Here is a 20,827-nt window from a genome sequence, read left to right on the forward strand (position 1 = left end):
TTGAAATCCCCAACACAGATGATGCAGGTAAGGCCTTCCTGGCGAGAGGGTAGCAGGTGCTGGAGATATTGGCTCAGAAAACGATTATTCGATGGGCCGGGAATAATTTAAAACATCTACACCTGACGTAAAATGGGTCACATTGCAGACTTATTTGGACTGTACTGATCACTTTTAGTCACAAGGATCCCAAGAGGATGGACGGAGTTCTTTTTTTAGCTCAGTGAAGTCCGTTTTAAGAACTGTGTGTGTGTGTGTGTGTGTAAACGATACCTGTCGTCAGAGCTCTCGTCGTGCAGAAGCCTCTCTTTGTTCAGTCCAATCTTCTCCAGCTCATGGGTCAGTTTGTCCAGATCGTTATTCAACTGCTGAGTACGCAGCTTCTCACTCACAAGCTCCTAAACACACACACAATTATTCAACAATAATTGTTCATTAGTGCCTTTACCACTTAAAAATGGATATTGTTCTACACTTCCTGCACCAACAAAGGATGATGACAGAGAAATGTGGACGCATGCAAAGCGCATCTTCAAACCTTTACGGTCTTCTTACCTCTCTGAGTGTGCTGAGGGTCTTCTTATCAATGGTGCCCAGTTTGACCAGCTCCTTGTTCTCTCTCTCCAGGTCCTTGACCCTGGTGCAGGAGTCCCTGAAGAAGATCATCTCTTTGCCCATGGTCCGATTCTCTTTCTCCAAGCAGGAGATCCGCTGGTTGTCGTCATCCAGCTTGGAGTCGCGGATCTCGGCCTGCTGCCTCAGCCGCTTGTTCTCCTTCTCCAGGTGCTTCTTGTCTTTCTCTAGCTGCGAGCTTTCCTGCTCCAGAATCTTGTTCTGTGGGATAACGGGACGTAATGCAGGGCCGACGGATAAAACCTTATTTGATGGAGTTAAGGCTGAGTCTAAATGCCAAGTAAATACATGTTTGGCTAAAAGGGCACAGAGATTAATTTAAAAAGGGCCAAAAATCAATTTTGACAAATAATCTGGGATAATCCAACTCTGCTGGGTAGCACGCTTTATCAGAATGAGCCAAATGACTGGCAGTGCTGCTCAAGTGACAAATAAAACTTTCTCACATTATTTATTTTAACATATTATATTCTTTAGAATATAAATCTCACATCACAAAGAATCCACTCTTTAAACTACAGCAATTTGGACCCATCCGACTGACCTCATTCTGCCAGGCAGAATCAGTTCAGCCCAAGTAAAGAAAAGTCACTGAAGCTGTTTCAGTAAAACACGGACAGACGCCCAAAATAGGGCTGTTGCAGAGAAGAGATCCGCAACATTTTTAAACACTGACAAAAAATCCTGTTTCTCCCATTTCATTTTTCATAACATATCAGCATACAACATATCATGTTTTTTTTCTTCCCCTACCTCTTGTTCCAGCTGCTCCAGGCGTTTACTGGAGATCTTGAGCTCTTCCAGGTTGCGTTGGAGGCTTTGGTTCTCAGTCTCCACCTCTTGCAGCTCTTCCTCCAACTGTTGAATCTTTTTGCTGCTGTTCTCTAAAGCCTTCTGCAGGCGCTGGTTCTCTGTATCTAGGCCCTGGTAACTCACCTGGGACAAGGAAAGCCAGATTAGGATATTAAAAGCATCCATGAACTAGTTGCGCTGCTCCCTGATGCCCCCATATTCCAGATTTGCCATAATCCCAATTTACCTGTAAAAACATTCATCATTGATGATGAAAGGTGCCATTACATCTATGGTTTATCCTAAGACGCATGTTTTCTGCTAAGGACCATTTCACTTTGTCTCACTGTTCTCTATTACCCGAAGTACTCTCAGTTTTACCTCTAATCTCTCAGTCTTTTTGGATGAGGCTTTGAGCAGCTCCATGCTGCGCTTCAAATGGCTCCTCTCGCTCTCCAGCTCCCTGTTCTCGGCCTCCAGCTGAGCGGCCTTAGCGCCCGCCGACCGGAGGCTCTCGGCCAAGCGCCGGAGTTCCAGGTTTTCCTTCTCCAGCTGGGAGTTCTCCTTCTGCACAGCTTCCAGCTGGAAGGTCATGTTCTTCAGAGTGTCCAGCTTCTTCTTCAGATGGCGGCCTTCCGCCTCCAGATCTGAGTTCTCCTTCTCCAAAGAAGACACCTACGCATGCAGGAGCGATGATTAAAGATGAGATGACATCTCTCAGGTACGTTTAAGTAATTGAATCTCAGACACATCTAACATGCCAACATGGAACAGGGGGTATTAATGTGGGCAAACCAGCATTCACTGACTAGCCGAGCGTACATGCACACAACAACAACAAAAAATGCCCAAGACCTTTTCACAGGTGATTCCTAGACTGGATACTTTCTTCTGCAGGCTCTCGTTGACCCTTTCCAGCTTCTGCATCTGGACCTCCAACTCCTCAGCCCGCTCGCCTTTCTCCTTCACTACTTCAAGCTCCTTGCCTGTATTAAAAAGAGAAGCAACAATTACAATTGTTATCCTGTGAATTTGGAATGAAATATAGAAATTTTAATGAATCACAAAAGCGCGTCACTTACGAAGTTGTTTCCTTTCAAACTCTATCTTATTGAGTTTGGCGGTTGTCTCGCAGATGGACTCGTGGAGAACGCGATTCTCTTTCTCCACGTCCTTGACCCGGGCCTCAGCTCCGACCTGGCAGCGCTGGCGCAGAGACGTCACCGTCTGGCTCAGGTGCTTGTTCTCCTGCTCCAGGCCCTTCAGCTGGAAAAACAGATTTCACAGTTTTAAAGAAAGCCTCACAAGGTCATGTTCAAAGCAATGGACACCAACGAAACACATCGCCGGTCAACTCGGAAGGTGTAAAAGCTACAAAGTCCTTGCAGACAGGGCCAGAAACTACATCGGAGCCACAGAGTACCAGAGGTCTGTGTTGTCAATAAAACATAGCGGCAGTTCCATTTAATAGTTGCACAAAGATTGGTCTCAAAAGATCTCTGTGTAGACTTCAGTAAATTATAGAGCAGAGTCATTGTCTAGGATCTTTCTTGGAAGGAGAATCAATGATGGTTTTGTAAGAGAGAGCAGCATCTATGACGCACTGTCTCCGTTTGTCTGAATGCGCTTTTTATGTGATTATGTTGTTTACTCTGCTCACTTCTTCTGCTATCTCCACCACCACCACCACGAGACCTATCAGTTAAGGACTGTTCCGCATCAATGTGACATTCAGGGAGAATACCATTCATGCAATCCTCACTCGAAAGGATTGCAACAACTACATTGGCAATAGATAACCAGGGTACGGGAGTGTGTGTGTACCTGTCTCTCTGAGTTTTCTCTGAGTGTTTCCAGAGTCTTCTCCAGTAGAGCCTTCTCCTTCATCAGGTCAGTACTGAGTGATTCAGCGCTCAGCAGGGACTCTCTGTCTGCTGTCAGTTCGCTCCCCAACTGCTCCAACTGTAAACAGCGTTGAAGCAACAATTTGAGGAGGACACACAACCTAGGTCGGGTTTTAATGCTCGGGACAAAATTAGTCCATGATATAAATATAATGCATATGTAAATGCAAATGAACACGGTAATGTATGGAAATAAAAAAATGTTCTATTAGACGAGACATTTCTTCCAGGAGGCTGCATTCATATTCTAATGTGTTTTGTCTCCAAACCTCAAGTCACTTGGAACTAAATTCCCCACTTTGGATTCTCCCTTTGTGAGAGTGAAACACAATTTCATGCATTTTATTCAGAAGACGCGTAGAGAGGCTTATGTCTCTGAAAATAGCTGCGACACATCTCTCAGCGAGGGACGTTTGGGTGTCAAAGACCGGAAAGAAAAGGCGACTCAGGGCTGTCTGGATTTACAGCTCTGCTTTCATCCTCCTTTCCACCCCTCTCTATGCGCTGCTGTTCTCTCTCTTTCTGTTTTTCACTGTGGCTGTGCCGAAAAGGCCTAGAGCCAAGCGTTAGGGTGATATATTATGGATGAGTGCTGGTCCAATATGCTAATTGTGGCGGTGACGGGGATGAGGCAAAGAATATTTAACTTATACTCCTCAGGCTTACTTTCTGGTTGAGTCTCTGGTTTTCCAGGTTGACTTTTGATAGTTTGTGTGTCACCGTGTCATGACTGGCTGCTCCTCTGAGCTCCTCCACAGTCTTCATCAGGGTCTGGTTGTCTTTCTCCAGCTTCAACAGACGGCTGGAGGTCAGCTCATTCACCTCCTCGCCCAACGACTTCTGAGGGGCTGCGGGAATGAGGGCAAGAAAAATGTGGATTATACATCAACGAAGTAACAAGGACAGGCTGTATTCTGGTTGTTTAAGTCAAAAACAAAGCCCTCGGGACCAACTTCAGACGTCTGAAAGCTTTTCAAGCACAATTTTAACAAACACACAACACAAAGTCTTTACCCAGATCCCTGGCTCGTTAAACCTCTTAACCGCTTTTTCACTCTGAACGCACGGATTATCCTCCAAGAGCCACTGAATATTAATTACAGGTCTTAATCAAGTGGAAAGAAAACCCAGTGGAGGCTGGCAGACGCAGAGGTCACATGGGGATGACGCCGTGGGCAAAGAACCAATTGAGCCACGGTCTGGTCTGTTGGCCTTCTGACGCCTTCAGGCTGGTCAGACCTGTGCGCTGCGTGACCATTTTTGTCTACTCGACCGCGTTTGCTTCCCCCCACACTTTCGGGTGGACGTAAACAGTCTTGTTCCCTGGGTTTTAAACAGTTCTCAGGCACCATCTTCTTCTAACCTTCAGTCAGTTCCGGCGTCTTGGCCAGTTGCTCCAGTTCCCAGCCCAGGTGCAGGGACTCGTCCATGCTCTGTTTCTGGGCCATCTCAAGCACAAGGTTCTCCTCCAAGATCTCCTCCATACGTTTACGATCCATGTCCCGCTCCTAGGGATAATGGGAAAAGGCGGTGTGTTGCGATGAACAAATGGCGGAACACTTGACCGATGAGATGCCATCATGGCCTTTTTACGTTGTAAGACGCCGATCTATAAACCGCCTCACCATCTCCAGGTCATGGATCTTTGATTTGAGCTGCAGACTCTCTTTCTCCAGAAGGTGCAGTTTGTCGGAGCGGCTCCGGGTCGCATCCAGCTGCTCCTCCAGCATGCTCTTTGTCTCCAACAGGACCTGGTTGTCCTCTTTCAGCTCCTACCAAAAAAAAAAAAACACCACATCAACAGAGGGTACAATTGGGTAGACACTATGTATGCAAGACTAGCATACAGTTTTAAAAACTTTTCCTGTGAATTCAATATATCAATTATGTATATCACAAGATGATGCATCATGATCTTTATGGGTCGCATATGCGGTTCACAACATGGCCACTTCCAGCTAAAATGAAGATGTTTATGTTACAAGCAACAGACTGCTAAATTACCCCCCCCCCCCCCCCCCGCCCGGAGGGAGGGTGGGCGAGGGGTGCTTTAACAAGCGCTGTCGTCATGGCTGAAAGGGAAAAACTGCGCAGGCAGCTGTGTACCTCCACCCTGGCCTTGTAGAACTCAATGTCGTGAAGCCTCTCCTTGTATCGGCTCAGCTCGCTCTCCAGTTTGTCCACGCGGATCGCTTTCTCTCGGAGCGCGTCCAGCTCGTCGCGGTAGGCCCGCGCCGATCGAGCGTCCGACACCAACTGGTAGCTCTGCGGGAGTGGACGGGCCAAATGTAGAATGTAAGGTGTGAACAGACATGCAATCATGGATCAAAGCATCACCCAGCGCACTGTTATTTATTATTAAAAGATTAGCAAGTCTGTTACATGTACACATACTGGACAGAACAAACTCTACACGCCATCCATGACCAAAATCCCCCAAGCACCTACGAGCCCTCCGTTCCCTGAACTTATTCAACTTGTTTACGGCATTTAGTTTGTCAGCCTGCTGCCGTCTTCAAAATCACAAGCCGCGCGAGTCTGTTGCTGGGACTAAAGATAGCGCTAATAGCCTGTAATGAGCTAAGTCACCAGCTAGCTAATTAGAGCCCGGCAGCCGTGGACACAGAGTACTCGGGGCAAAGAGGGCAAGGTCATGTGAATGATTGTGTCCATGTAGGTGTGTGGGCATCACTGGGACCAAGTTGCGTTACCTCTTGCTGAAGCCTCCTGAGCTCCACTTCCATGTTCTCCAGCTCCTGCCGGGTGTCCAAAAGCTGCTCGCTCTTCTCCTCCCTGAAAAAAAGGCCAAGAAGGAGAGCAGTTAAACAGGGTGGCAGGGTGCAAGCTAGAAAGAAAAATGACAGAGACAATACCATGAGGTCCAAAAAGAAAGATAACCATTTCTCCGCAGCAAAAAAAGGGAAAGAAAACTGATAGTTTGTGCCTCTGCTTCTGTGACAAAGACAGAGAGACACAGGCAACGGCTTTACCAACCCAGTGTTAACAAGGACATTCCTTTAGGCCTGTTTCCGTTTCACAGCTTGCAGCTGAATCGTTTAATGGGAGAAGCAGTATTGACATAGTTTCACAGTTTTAAATGATCCACCGAAAAGACTTCACTGGCCTAACTTTACTTTTAAGTATTTTAGTTTCTGTAAAGAGGCATTTCGATAATATTTTTGGTTGTTCCTATGAACTATTTTCACTAATGAGGAAATGCAATAGAGTTTAAGATACTCTTTCCTCAAAGTTACATTGTCAGACTGAAATTTTAATAAGATACAGGCCCCCTAAATTAAAAGTTACTGTTAGCACCACACATCCTCTTTAAGCATAATAGGCCTTTGTTGAAAGACAGAAATATGCTATTTAAATGTTTTCAAGACATCAGTAACCCCAGATAACTCATTCTCTTGAGTAAAAATAGCCAGTTTGAGCTGTGATGGTCATTGCACAATGTCTTTCCTGTCTCCTCGACTCAGCTACGGATAAACGGCCTTCATCACACAAGGACAAACACACGAGGACAAACAGTGAGGGGAAAGACGACGGTAAAAGAAAACTGAAGAAAGGTCAGAGTCCTGGGACTACTTCGTGGGAAAACATACGCAAATCTTCCCCTCGGGTTGAAGCCCCTTAACTCCCTCGATTCTGGAGGAAATTCTTAAAAAGATATGAAGAGAAGAAAGTTTGACTTGTTGCAACATGTATCTATTGTATCTCTCTTGTATCCATTTGTTTTAAGTGACAGCGAATAGGGCATGTTTGATCTTGTGTGTGTGTGTGTGTGTGTGTATGTGAGAATTCGCCCAGCTCCTTCAAACCATCGAGGGACAATGTGTCACACAGCTTTGATGGAAAACAAATGCATTTCTGAGATGTTGTTCTGTGTGTGTGTGTGTGTGTGTGTGTGTGTGTGTGTGTGTGTGTGTGTGTGTGTGTGTGTGTGTAACCAACACTGAACATCTGACAGCCTGTTTGATTGCAGCTCTCTGGGGACTTGGGTTGCATCTCAATATGCAAAAAGGCATCCACCTTTTCTCATTTTCTTTCATTCACCTGCTTCCTGTTCTTTGGAAAGTACAAGTCGACATGCAGGCAGGTTTCTCTTCACTCGCTTCTGATTCATCAGTTAACCCCCCCCTCCCCTGGTGCAGCAGCCCCCCCGTCTCCCCCGGTTACTCAAACACCTGTCAACTTTAGAATAGCAGATTAGCGGTGGGCTCATATTATGGATGCAGCTGGCTCTGCTGCTTATGTTAATGGTGTCGTCACAAACAGGTTTATTGCTGCTGCTGCTGCTGCTCACTGCTCAATTTGAAAAGCCAAGAAACAAAAGGCAACATTTTCCATGCTAACTGGTAGTCTTCCTCACCCTGCTGTTAAGATTTACATAAATATGTTTGTTAAAGGCTGTTGAATATCGACTAAACAGCAAATATATTATCATCTGCTGAAGTGGCTAACTTTATTCACAACAACCACAGACTGAACACCAGGTCAAACCTGTAAAAATAAAACTAAACAAGCATGACAATTGAAAAACAGGTAGACAATACATTTGTATTCAAAGCAAACACCAGACATTTAAGTTAAATTACTGGAATTTGTACGAAATACATTTTTAGCCTGGGCCCCGGGTTAACACTGACGAGAAGAACAACGTCTCAGACTGTGCCCCCAAGTGTGTCTCGAACTGTGGTTTTGAACTCAGTGTGTCTGAGCTTGAACAGGACGACGGGGAGCAGCCAGAAACCCATGGCTGCACCCGACATGTTAACAAACAGACCACCGTGGGACCACCGGGCCGTGCAACACCAGCCCAAACAGCGCACGCACTAGAGACTACATTACTCCTCTGCATCACGTGAGGGGGACGACTAAGTAACCCTCTTTTCTCCTGTTCGGCCCATTGCAACCACCAGTAATCAACACCATGGCAACCAGAAAACAATGCAACTCATTGGCTTTTTGTCTCTACTGAAGAATCAACTTGATGTAAGAGGTGTCTACAGTGATGAATTTCGGACCAGTGTTCATGTGACCTGCAATCCAATGTGAGTTACAACCAATTGTTAAAGAACCATAAGGTTAAAAGAGACAATGGCATGTGTGTGGGCTAAATACAAAGGAGACAGAAAACATTAGGATTTCTGAGAGATAAAAATGATCACGACACCACGTTTAAATACCCTTCTACTTCCTATGGTGATAAATGTTCTCCTACATTGGAAAACAGATCCGCCAAAGCATTACGATTATTCACTTGAAGTAGAAGCAACACATTATCCGACACGCCAGTCGTTGAAATCTTGAAAACAAAGCAGGACAGACTGAAGCACACAATACCTCAAGTTCTGCAAAGACAGTCTGATCAATCACATGTGATGTTTGTGTAACATTAAAATATTTCTCTTCTAACTAGTCTGGGCTGACCATTAAGCCCAAGTCTTACTTTAGAAAGCACGTTAAAAAGGAAGCTCTATAATTCACATGCAGAATTTAAAAGGCGTCAACAATGTGTGTGTGTGTGTGTGTGTGTGTGTGTGTGTGTGTGTGTGTGTGTGTGTGTGTGTATATAGTGCAGTATGACGTCACAAAGCATGGTCTTATGTGAGTAATGGAGATGTAGGAAGGAAATGGATTGCTGGTCTCATTACTCATCCTTTCAAGTTTGAGCGCCGGATGAAGACATTAAAACAAACCAATAAAAACTAAGAGAATACACTCATAGAGCATTCCCGTCAGGAATGTGATGAAGAATTCCACTGCTTACATTGTTGCCTTTCCGTGATTTAAAACCGTTGGGATTTCCTGATGTGTCATTATTGTTAAATTAGATCGGGGCTGGGGGGAGGAAAATCTTTTAAAATCTTTTAATTTATATGTATAAATATAAATATATATATTTGTTTTGTATCTAGCTGATAAGGACGGGCACTCACAGTTCCTGTCGAAGCCGGCGGATCTTGGCCTTGGCATCAGCCAACTCCACAGAGAGGTGCTGGCGGCTTTCGGTCCTCCTCATACTGGGGGAGTCTCCGGGAGACTGGGTGGGACAGGGAGCCAGTGGGGACAGCTGCACGCAGTCTCTCTCCTGAGTCAACTCCACTATCGTCTGCACGGAAGGAACAGCCGGGAGGAGGCAGTTAAAATATGTCAGCTATGATTTTTCAAAACCAGAGTACAACATACTGCAAAAAAAAAACAAATTTTGAATTGGTGTTTGGGTTAATTTCCTGCAACGGTGGCAGCTGGAAGTAGGATTCAACACATGGACTTCATGCAGAGAGCAGAGTCGATCCCCAGATTCACCCAAAGCACCCCTCTCCCCCCCCCCACTGCCCAATCGCAACATAGGCAATAGGGCAAAGAGTACACTCAAAGCCCCACACACAGCCACGATTTGATCTATTGCCTCAGAAAGGAAATGGGATTTTAATTGAGAGCGGCTGGACTACAGAGTGATAATCTGGAGGCTATTAGAGTCCCTGACACACACACACACACACACACACACAAATCGGCTATCATCTGCACCCTATGGGTTGGAAACTTATTTGATGACGCAAATAGTAAAAAGTACACACACAGTCAACCCTTACTTCCTGAGGTTGCCCTTTTCTTTTTTGTGGTAACAATAAAAAAAGGGAAAAGTTTCCACATAACCAGACTAGAAATAGATCATCGTTTTCATCCCTGTTCAAAGAACTTTAACATCCAGAAAAAAAGCCACAACCCCCCCTGAGAAAGAAAAGTTAAAAACACAGAAACCTACTCTTTACTCATTCATGCCTTCTCTATTGTACCCATTTACTGCTAGTGAGCTTATGCTGCTTTAGTGATTAATGGAATTTCGATCCACAAAAACAACATGCGCACGTGTTATTACCTCCAGCTGCGTGTCCCTGTCGTCCACCAGGCGTTTGAGGTGGAAAGCCAGGTTTCTGGAGAGGCTGTCCAGGTCCTCTGCAGGCATTTCGCCACTTTCCAGCCAGTGCAGGTCCACTACGTTCTCCTGATTATGAGTCACCTAAAAACCCCAAACAACTCTTCATCGGTAAACTGCATAATTTAGTCCTTAGAATTGAATTCATGACACTTAGAAATCTTAGAATGAACCATTCCACTTTTAGCACAGTGACCTTTAAGTGAGTGGTAACAACGCTAAGTGAGGTCTAAGAGGGGACATATTTTAACTACCTCTTGGATGTGGGATGCTATGGCAGCTTTTGAGTCAAAGTCCAGAGTCTGGATACCCTCGATGTATTCTTCCTTCTTCTCGCACTGTACACAGAGGTGGGCGTGGGGGGGGGAGAACAAAGACATGATTACTGCCTTCACGACTCCCCCGGAACGATCCGCACCAGGTGGCTGAATCACACCAGCGTTTGATTAAAGTGTTTTCGGTGGAGGGAACAGTGCTCGTACCTGCACCGCGCAGCCCAGTAGCAGCAGCAACAGTTTTTTCATCTCCTCCAGACCTTGCTCTACAAAGATTGGAAGAAAAAAAAAAAAAAAAAGATAGCAAAACCATTAAATCGATCTTGTCTTACATTCTGTTCAATTTTCTGTTCACAGATGTTTTAATCATGTCGTAGACTTTGACCGGTGCGTGTCAAATAATTAAATAAATACAAATCAGATTGATGAAAGGCGTAAACAGGGATAGACTTCTTTAAAACCAGCTTCTCTGGTAACAGTGCCACGATGTGGATGACTGAAGGGAATGAACTTTCCCGTCCTCTTCCACATGTCAGGACATATTGTCAGCAACGGCTGAAACCCACACAACAGCTGCTAGCGCGCTCAACAGGCCTGAGCTCATCGTGGGGATTTGCTCCTGAACAACAGTGAACCAGGTGGTGTCTGAGTGTGTTACACTGCCCAAGTGCTACGGTGTATATGGCAAGCTGTGAGTGTGTCGATACCAGGACTGTGTTTCCCCTTCGTGAAGGTGTGCGTGTGTGTGTGTGTGTGTGTGTGTGATAAGCCAGCTCATCATGTGGCCCAGGGGGCAGTGAGTGCGAACATGGTCGGGGCTCTAATAATAATAATAAATCCAGATTAGTGACAGCATGTTTTGTGCCGTGTGGTCGGTTTCTGCTCAGTTTAAAGGGCCAATCATCAGCTTAGCGGCAGACATACATTTATCTCTGACTTCTCAATTTGTGGGACTTTCCAAATTATTTAGAATGAAAATCTAAATCAGATGAACAATGGTTTGTCTCAATCGGAGAAAAGAGTCCGATTGTTTTGTTAAACAAACCGAACCATTGCACTTTTGGCCAAATCGGTGATATCACCACAGGTTACTTTGCATCCCAGCTGTTTGGAAAACTAAAGCCTTGACACACACACACACACACACACACACACACACACACACACACACACACACACACACACACACACACACACACACACACACACACACACACACACACACACACACACACACACACACACACACACACACACACACACACACCTTTCAGACATCGGGGATGTGTCATTCAACAACTACCTCTGTTATGTTTTGTGTGTACAGGCGAGTGAAACACTATAAATGGCTGAGTCTAAAACCATTATTCCCATTTCTAAAATAGGATTATGTTCCATTCCTCTTTTACAGGAGCTTTTCAAAACCCACCTTCAAAAAGAAAAAGGTTTTTGTAGTGGTTACCAAAACCCAAAGAATATTTATTTTCAAGGACACGTGCAACTTGAAGACATCAACTTTGTTAGTTAAAGGCATAACTAACTTGATTAAATAGTTTAAAGTGGCACCCAGACACAAATGACACGGCGTTAAGGGCGTGAACTGGGACACTGATGGAAAAGCTCAAATGAAGACTTGGGTTTCTCGCCGTTCATCCACTTTGAAATCCCCTCATTTCCATTCCTGCTGTTAAGTAGGTTTGCTATCAGTCACCAGGATGTCACCGATTTATGCTTAGTCAGTCCTACAAACCCGTAATCCGCTCCTGCACTCGGGATATAAGAAATATTCAGCATATGGACAGAGTAAGAGCAAAAGGATGACTGTAGATAAAACTTCATTCTCAGAGCTATGGGGGGCTTAACGGCGCACTATTAGAGCTGCAGGAACCTATTCTGGTCGGGGAACGGGTTTAGCTCAGAAAGTCTAGTGAGGAAACGCAAGATAAGGACCCTTGTAGGATGGATAATTCCAATTCTATCTGGAAATAGAGAGACAGTAAAATAAAGAGAGGGAGAGAGAGGAGGAAGAAAATACGGAAGGTTGGAAATAGAAAGGAGAAATATCCTTTTAGCAGCGAGGAGGCATCGAGGAGGCGCTGCCATCTCTGCTAGCGTCCTCTTTTCTCCCTGTCTCCCCCTTTTTTTCATCCACACTGGCTTCATCAATCCATTTATTCTCTGCGACACTCATCCACCATCCTTCCTTCCTTCCTTCCCTCCTTCCACAATTGTTACAAATCAATCAGGCGCCTCCCAAGTGTTTGCGTTCGCTCGTCCGGGCTTCCTTCCTCCCCCTCCTCTCCTCTCCTCTCCTTCCTCCCCGCTTTATCCTCCGAGCAGGAGACAAGAGGTCACGAGGATGCTGACTAACCCTTCTTCCTGCCACGCCATTGTTAATCCGCGTGTGAGGATGTGAGTCAATGAGAAGAAAGTTTGGCTGCAGACACGTGGAATCAACTGCTACCAAAGATCTCCTCGTCCGCCCGTGATGGACGCAGTCGGTGAGGACCCTAGGACTTGTGTGTCAGAACTGGTACAAGCAGTGTGATATGGCTCTGACCGCATGCCAGAGTACATTCAGAGGATGGAGTTGGCTGGACCTTATTCTCAGATTATTTTTAGGGGGATATGTGCTTCGGGAAGACAAAATGGAGTGTCAAGTGGTTAAAAAAAAAAAAAAAACCTGCTTTTACACAAGAAGCCCCGAGCCGGCTTCAGGTCATACAAAATAAAAGGGATTAAATACAAAAATGCATAATAGACCTTACATCTCAGTTGAACACACAACAACTCAAGTCAGTCTACTCTCTTTGGTGTGAGAGCTGCTATTTTTGTTGGATAAGTTGCTCTTTGCTCACATCTACAGCTGTGAAGCCCCTCGGTTCCTCACTGCATCTACAGGCTTCTTTCCTGTTGCTGCTACTGTTAAAAAGAGGGGTCTGACCACTGGGAGGAGCTTTCAGCTGGAACCACCTTTTCATCCCTGCACATGCTGGGCCATAATAATTGCTTCGAGTGTGTGTGTGTGTGTGTGTGTGTGTGTGTGTGTGTGTGTGTGTGTGTGTGTGTGTGTGTGTGTGTGTGTGCGTGCGTGTGCGCAAGCGGATTCTCTAAACACATCATCCATGCACAAGGGAGTGTGTATCTTAGGTCATTCACAGCCAGGGGGTATAACAGTGCATTCCCACTGTTCACAGTTTAGAACACACACCCCTCCCCCCCACCCAACTAAACAAGTGCGCCCGCGCACACACACACACACACACACACACACCTAACGAGAGCATAATAAAAGCCACATGGCCAATGACTTCCATCTGCCGGAGCCGCAGAGTCAGACCGGTCGGACCGACTGACTGATTATCTGACGAGATGGAGGGGAAAAGGGCAAAACAACCCCCCTGAGGAATGCAGCCTTAATTCTCCCTGTCTGCTGCTCTCCGGTCCACTTGCCCGGAGCTGCCCCACACTCGTCCCGTCCGCGTTGGGTCAACCCTAGTGTTCACACTTCAGCCATTTGTGAGCCTCCTCCCCCCTCCTCCCCTGGGTAAAAGGCTGCAAGATCGGCGTACAGTAGATCGAGCTGTCAATATTATTTGGGAAATTCTGTTCATTAAGGCTGGGCAACTGTGAGCACAGAGCGGCCACGTACATATAAAAGCAACGGCGGTGGGTGAAAGAGGGACAACAGCAGCCGAGGGAGGGCCGGGGTTTAGAGCCCGTTCCATCTGCCGAGAGGAACGTTCTCTGTGAGGAGCTGCCGATTACGTGGCAGAGGTGCACACAAAAAGGCGATGCAGCTCTTTGTGGACACGCTTTGTCAAAAAAGTATAAACAGCAAATCCAATATGCTTGTAGTGTTGCAGTCTGGGGCTTTTATGCTCGTAATTGATTTAAAATCAACACATAGTTCTCCTTTTATCTACGAGATCGTTCCTCTTGGGGTCACGCGTGGATATCAGGTAGCAGTCAGGGCTGCAGAGGTTAAGCTGCTCGAAATCTATCCATGAAACACAAACACTTGACGCTGTGCTAATGTTGCATTGAAGCCGCTCAAACGTATCCGATGTCTGTGTTTGCTGAAATCATTAACACTTGAACCCTTTCAGGTGAGAAAAGTACACAGCATTTTTAAGAGTTTAACAGTTTTAAGACCTCTCATTTGCACTTCTTTTGTTTTTTGACTAGTGTTAATGACTAATTGTAACCAACGCATTGATGTAATCATTTTGACAAGAAAAGCAGCAGAGTTCACAGTCTTCTTTGAAAGCCCAGTTTCAGAATTGTGAGTTATAAATGACCGCCAAAGAGGCGGCTAATTATCGAGTTACTGGAGAAATCCGTATGATATTGCGAAGCACGCTGACACTCACCAGACAGAGGGTTGCGGCCGAGTACCAGCACGTTTGGAAGAGGCATCATCACCAGCTGCTGGAGGGTATCCTGTAGTAGAGATTAAAAAAAAGTAGAGATCACTATATGAAAGCAAAGAAAGCAGAGTGATTCTGATTCGGCACTACAGTACACAACACCAGAACAACGATCCTCGGGGCTATTTGACCATTAAATCATCTCCCATCAAAGACAGTGACAGTGAGTGGTAAGCCTGGGGTTTCCCTTTAAACAGTGGTATCAATTGGGGTAATGTCTCATGTGCAGCAGTGTGTGTGTGCGTGTGCGTTTGCATGATACGGTGGTATTTATGCAAGTTAAATTACTGGTGTCTGTTTTGCTGCAGGGCCCCGTCCGCTCGCGTGTCAATCATGTAGACCGCATTGAAAGTTAGAGCTGCGACATACAGCGTTCAAGCAGACACACGCATCGATGTTCACACGCACACACACACACACACACCAACACAGAGTACACAGAAATAACTTGTACAATGGGTTCATTCAAATCAGCCACAACAGAAATTTGTTTTACGGCACTCCATTATGAAATTGTCGATGGAGGCGATCACTCGTCAACCGCATGGGTAAATATTTTTTTTTGCAGTCCCGACCTTTGGAGCAGTCCAAACAAAGTCCAAACCGCAGTTGTGCTGAAAAGAAAAGGCTTTAAGGGCACAAAGGGCAGCACACTTTCGTATGTCATGTCTGTCTCTCTGCCATCAGGTGGACAGAACTCATTAGAGCCGACAGTTCGTCTATTGTACGCGTGTTACTGCTGACGCCTCCACATAAAGGCCCCCCCTCCCCTCCAGTCATAACCATCTGCCGTATACATATATTACCTCATCATTAGAGGTCTGTCCGGAGGTTTTGATTGGAACAAAATAAAGCCACAACTGTGATAACTTTGAGGTTGATGAATTTGCTCTGACTACGTGGACAGAGCGAATTCATACCTAAAATATCCTCTACAAAGATGAACCAATTGAAAATGCCAGGAAAACCGGGCCATTGTGCCAAGTCATGTCTTTTTTTTTCTCATCTGGACAGCTGCTCTTGGCTGAGATGTGTGAAGTGTTCACATGTTCTTTAACAGTTCCTCTTTTCTCCCATAACAATGAATTTGTTCATAATGAGCTTATTGTTTGCAGGACCTAAATGAGTCATTGCTTCCCCGTGGCAAGGCCAGCGTGTTCAACACACAACTTCAGATTCAACCTTATTGGGGCTTGCAGTACGTTGCTCACATCTGGTTTTTGGGTAGATAGCAACAGAGCGACAAACAAAAAGGGAACTGCTACAGTATGTTGCATATCGTACTGTTTACGTGTTGTTTGTGTATATTTGCTCACCCCCGTGTTGATGATTTTGGATCTGAGATCCATGAAATGTGTGTGGTGAATCACATGCAGTCATATCAACATTTTCATCTTTGATGATATCTCGTTAAAAAAAAATAAAAAATGTAGTCAGACGAAGTTCGGTGTTTGAGCGGCACTCATTGCCCGTCATGGTAATTCAATTTAATTATTTTCTCTGTCACGGTGACATTAGCTGACCCCATTTGACCTGTGGTTTCCCCTGAGGGGGTCACGAGAAAAACATGATTAAAAAAAACACCAAAAAGTCCAGCAGAACATAAATAGAAGTGAATAAATGTTTCATAAATTCATAGACTTTAACAAATACTGTCGTGCCAAATAACAACACAGAAAATAATTCATCAAATCTGACATTGTGTGGTGACCCCGACACGAATGACGCGTAGTTCCAGTCAGGAAGGACCAAAGTGTCCCCCCGTCTGGCGGCTGACACAGATTGACTCAACAAGCGTCAGACAGAATCACCGGCGCGGCTCAGAGAGCCACAGTTGATGCCTCACAGAAAGTGCTGAGCCTGAAAGCCAATCTGCCACGTAGAGCTCATGACTGCCGCTTTGGGGAGAATCACCAAGCCATATTAAAAAAAAAAAAAATGTTAAACTGCAGAGAAACCACAAATATGCATCATCAAAAGGATTGGGGCCGGGAGTCACCCTCCAGTCTTTAAATCCTTTGCAAGAGAGAAAGCGGTGGAGGATTGAACATCCTAATGCACATGGTCAAAAATGATGAATCACCACGGTGAAGAGAACCCCAACTGGATCTCACACACACACACACACACACACATTCTCCTCAACCACCTGTCCAACTGCTGACCACTGCGCCCCATCAAACACATGCTCACACCTGCCCCCTGCGAAGGCGGCATGTGTTCGCTGTGCAGGCACGACACGTCAGACCAGGCACGACACGTCAGACCAGGCTTGCTTTAGCTCTTCCCATACACCCCCCCTCCATAAAAGATTCCCACTGTTAAGGATTAAAGCGTTTGTCTTTTACCGAACGCAGACGACATCAAGGGCTTCAGTGCAGGTATCGGTTGGAGAGTTTCCAGAGGAACGAGCTGTGCAGGATCATACGTTTATTTCAGCATTACACCAGTGGGTCTTTCCTGCAGAGAGAAACCCAGCCAGCTAATGTGCACAGAGCCGCCCAACGTCTATCTCATGCCTGATGGAGAGTAATATTAAATCAGCAGTTACCAACTGTAAGGCTCAGACTGCTTGGATGCAGATGCTTAGATATAGATGCATACCCTACTGAGACAAGACCAGTTTGCCAGTCAAATAGTGCGTGTCCAAAAGAGGGCTGTCATTTGAAAGATGTGGGTTATAACGTGCTTTGAGGATTAGCTGCCTGCTAATAAAGCTAAACTACAGTCCACTAATATGCCTCTTGGATTAGCCGGCAAAGGCTTAGCTCCCATACATAAAACATGATGGAACTGCAGGAGGGAGACCAGCCAGCACACTGATCATGTCACAGTGATGTGCTGCAAACGCCGACAGGCATGCAAGTGCGCACACACACACACGCGCGCGCGCGCGCACACACAGACACACACACACACACGCAGACTCACACGCCCTTCAAATGGCGAGCTCGGCTGCAGCTGTGGCAGCAGAAACGTCCTCGGCTCAGTCACTATGTCACTCTCCATCTTCCCCCTCTAACCAAATCCAATTCACACATGGGGACAGAGAGATGAGTCAGTGATTTATATATTTTTTTTAAATAAAAGACATTATTCACACAGTGAGCGAGTGAATGACGGGAGGATAAAAGAGAAATGGAGTGGGGGTCGGACGACCGAGAGGAGCAATGCAGCTTTGATTCCAACACTTCTCACTCCAGGCACGCAAGGCAGAGCTGCCTCATCTTCTCACCATTTACAACCCCCCCCACCCTACCCCATGCTGCCCCCATCCCCCTATTCCAACACTATATTGATGTATTATTGATTCCAGCAGGACTCACAGCTCCTCAACACCAGACAGACTGATGCTGGTTAAAGGAGAGCTTGAGTATCAGTATATTTGGTGAGGGAGACGTTGCATTGTGCACGTGCCTTTATGGTCATGCGAGAAGCCTGATATGGTTTTCAAATTAGCTCTGCGGGTCTGTTACGTATAGACTTTCTCAAAGATATTGATCGGTCCCCCTCCCCCCCAGGGATGTTTTGATGTTCCCTCTGGGAAGGCGATCCCTGACATCCACACTTCAAAACGTAGAAAAGATTTCCTAAAGAATATTTATCCGATTTTTTAAGAGCATAATGAGGCAGACATACAAAACCGAAATCATTTGGGGGGTCAGCATCCTGCTCTATTGTCTTGAGCTAGATGTGGGCTGAATGGAGGTGTGCCGACATTTGAGAGGAGTCTGCTGAACCATCAGTTTGACAGAAATACAAACGGTTGCAAACGCAACACTTGGCTTTTGCAGAGTCGAGTGTTCATGATAAATAGTTCATGTGCCCTTACAGACGGAAGTTGTGTAAGTTCATGGTGGAGTCAGTGGAAAAGATTACAAGGCTGCTGTGTTTCTGTCACACAGGAGCCCCGTCTGTGAGACCAGCCCTCCCCAATAAATAAACACACACACACACACACACACCTCGCCGGTACTCCTTCACATCCATCCACCCAAGCACAAGCTCCGCTGTGTTTTAACAGGAAGCTAATTGTGCTGCCGCTGTGTGTGTGTGTGTGTGTGCAGATGACGCCTGAACCAGGAAAGCCTGAATCACACCCATTCTGCAGACATGGTGTGTTGCCATAGAAACAAGGAGATGGGTTTATTCTCCCCATGCAAGGGAGTCTCACTCTCTCTCTCTCTCTCTCTCTCTGAACTGCGGACTTCCCTCCTGCTGAAATACTGCAGAGATTATGAACTTGAAAAGTTCATAATTATTACCACCAACAATAGGAAGAAGTGTTCTTCCGCTTTCCCTCGCAGCGTGTGCACACACACACACACACACACACACACACACACACACACACACACACACACACACACACACACACACACACACACACACACACACACACACACACACACACACACACACACACACACACACACACACACACACACACACACACAAAGGAGAACTTGTCCTGCTGTTCAGCACCATAAGACATCAAAAGGGGGCTTGGCGCACTGCGGTTCCGTATTTCTCCAGTAAATCAACGCTAGACAATTTTGGATTTCTCTAAATTGTAATATTTCATGTGGTTTAATTACACTAACATATCAAACTTTGTCTTTTTAACTTCAAAGTAAAAAGATAAACGAGCTCTTAACAAAAAATGCATGATGACAAATTCAGAAGGACTCTGAAAGTTATTCCATTAATCACACGGTGTCTCGTTAAGTGCAAATTTGAGAAGTAAAGAGGTGAAATGAAGCTGATGAGCTTGTTTTACTGCCAGTTAATTAGCTGTGAACTGACAACCGTTGGCTCAGCAGTAAACTCCAGCGAGGAGGAGAGCGGTCGGGTTCTACTGCCGGCCAGATGGACGGATCCTCTCTTCCATGAGGAGGAGGAGGAGAGAACGAGCCATTAGCACCCGACTTCCTTTTGTTCTCTGCTGTTATCTGTCAGCTAGAGTGCCTTTGGCCCCTGAGGCAAGACGAGCGGACGGGTTCATCCTGCTGCTCGACTCAATAAAGGTGGAGGCAGGTGGGCTGCGAAGGCCCCACCCAACCCCACCCCTGGGCTCTGCTTCACACTGGAAAAGTTCAACATGTGTCAATTCTATTACATTTAAAGTAGACACAATTATTGCCGCTTGATGGGGATCGTTTCATCAACTCTGTTGGACATGTGTTTTCTGCATAGTGTGTGAGAATCCAATGTTTAAAGACACACTCCCTTTAATCCGCTTGATTTATTGTTCTGTTCAGAACACTGATTGAAAGATAGAACCCAGCTTTCCCTTAACACAGAAACCCTGCATGTGACTAAAAATAACCCGCTCTCAGCACACGGGAGCCTAGTGTACATCGTTGCTGCTGCACATGCACACCGCGTTATTTTGGTGAGCGGTTTGTTTGCCGGTGGAGGCTGTGATTATGTGACTGGTGAGTGGTTCTCGGGGTAAACGGGTACGGCACTCCACGTAAAAAGGCCTTGAAAGTGCAAAAAAAAAAAAAAAAAAAAAAAACAGCGGGGACGTCGGCGCCTGACAAATACGTCTCGGAATAAGTGAGAGCTTGTCTGCAGCGAGCAGGCGAACAACGCAGCCGACGGCATTAGCTGACATTTCATCACAAGAAACCTCATTTTAAAACCAGAACAGTGGGTGCGTTTCCAGGTTGTCTACTGGCAAAAACATTTTGTAGAGATTGGCAACATATTCAAACTCATAAAGATAGAAGTTTTAAGTTTATTTTATGGCCTGAGCCATATTTTCCCAACTTAACTACAACCCCTAAGCGTACTCCATTTAGAAATATTAGTGAGGCCGTGTGATTGTTTAGAAACCTA

General features: G+C 45.7%; 1 protein-coding gene across 6 annotated transcripts in view; it reads right to left on the minus strand.

Moving 5' to 3' along the window:
- ccdc88ab (coiled-coil domain containing 88Ab) overlaps positions 1 to 20,827 on the minus strand; it is a 48,194-nt gene that overhangs the window by 13,572 nt on the left and 13,795 nt on the right. For all 6 annotated transcript variants that reach the window (XR_005119948.2, XR_005119947.2, XM_062566515.1 and 3 more), the window contains 17 exons: positions 14,927 to 14,996; positions 10,761 to 10,819; positions 10,533 to 10,616; positions 10,222 to 10,362; positions 9,275 to 9,447; positions 6,041 to 6,122; positions 5,436 to 5,594; positions 4,955 to 5,101; positions 4,693 to 4,837; positions 3,996 to 4,177; positions 3,250 to 3,387; positions 2,508 to 2,691; positions 2,281 to 2,411; positions 1,807 to 2,100; positions 1,387 to 1,569; positions 556 to 834; positions 274 to 398 (listed from right to left, as the gene is read on the minus strand). Coding sequence is in view for 4 of the 6 variants with exons in the window: in XM_062566515.1 (XP_062422499.1) it covers positions 274 to 398; positions 556 to 834; positions 1,387 to 1,569; positions 1,807 to 2,100; positions 2,281 to 2,411; positions 2,508 to 2,691; positions 3,250 to 3,387; positions 3,996 to 4,177; positions 4,693 to 4,837; positions 4,955 to 5,101; positions 5,436 to 5,594; positions 6,041 to 6,122; positions 9,275 to 9,447; positions 10,222 to 10,362; positions 10,533 to 10,616; positions 10,761 to 10,819; positions 14,927 to 14,996 (2,576 nt within the window). In the remaining 2 variants the exon portion in view is untranslated. The remainder of the gene's footprint in view (positions 1 to 273; positions 399 to 555; positions 835 to 1,386; positions 1,570 to 1,806; positions 2,101 to 2,280; positions 2,412 to 2,507; positions 2,692 to 3,249; positions 3,388 to 3,995; positions 4,178 to 4,692; positions 4,838 to 4,954; positions 5,102 to 5,435; positions 5,595 to 6,040; positions 6,123 to 9,274; positions 9,448 to 10,221; positions 10,363 to 10,532; positions 10,617 to 10,760; positions 10,820 to 14,926; positions 14,997 to 20,827) is intronic.

This window comes from Pungitius pungitius, chromosome 13 (genome assembly GCF_949316345.1).
Source record: "Pungitius pungitius chromosome 13, fPunPun2.1, whole genome shotgun sequence".
NCBI classification, from domain to species: Eukaryota; Metazoa; Chordata; class Actinopteri; order Perciformes; family Gasterosteidae; genus Pungitius; species Pungitius pungitius.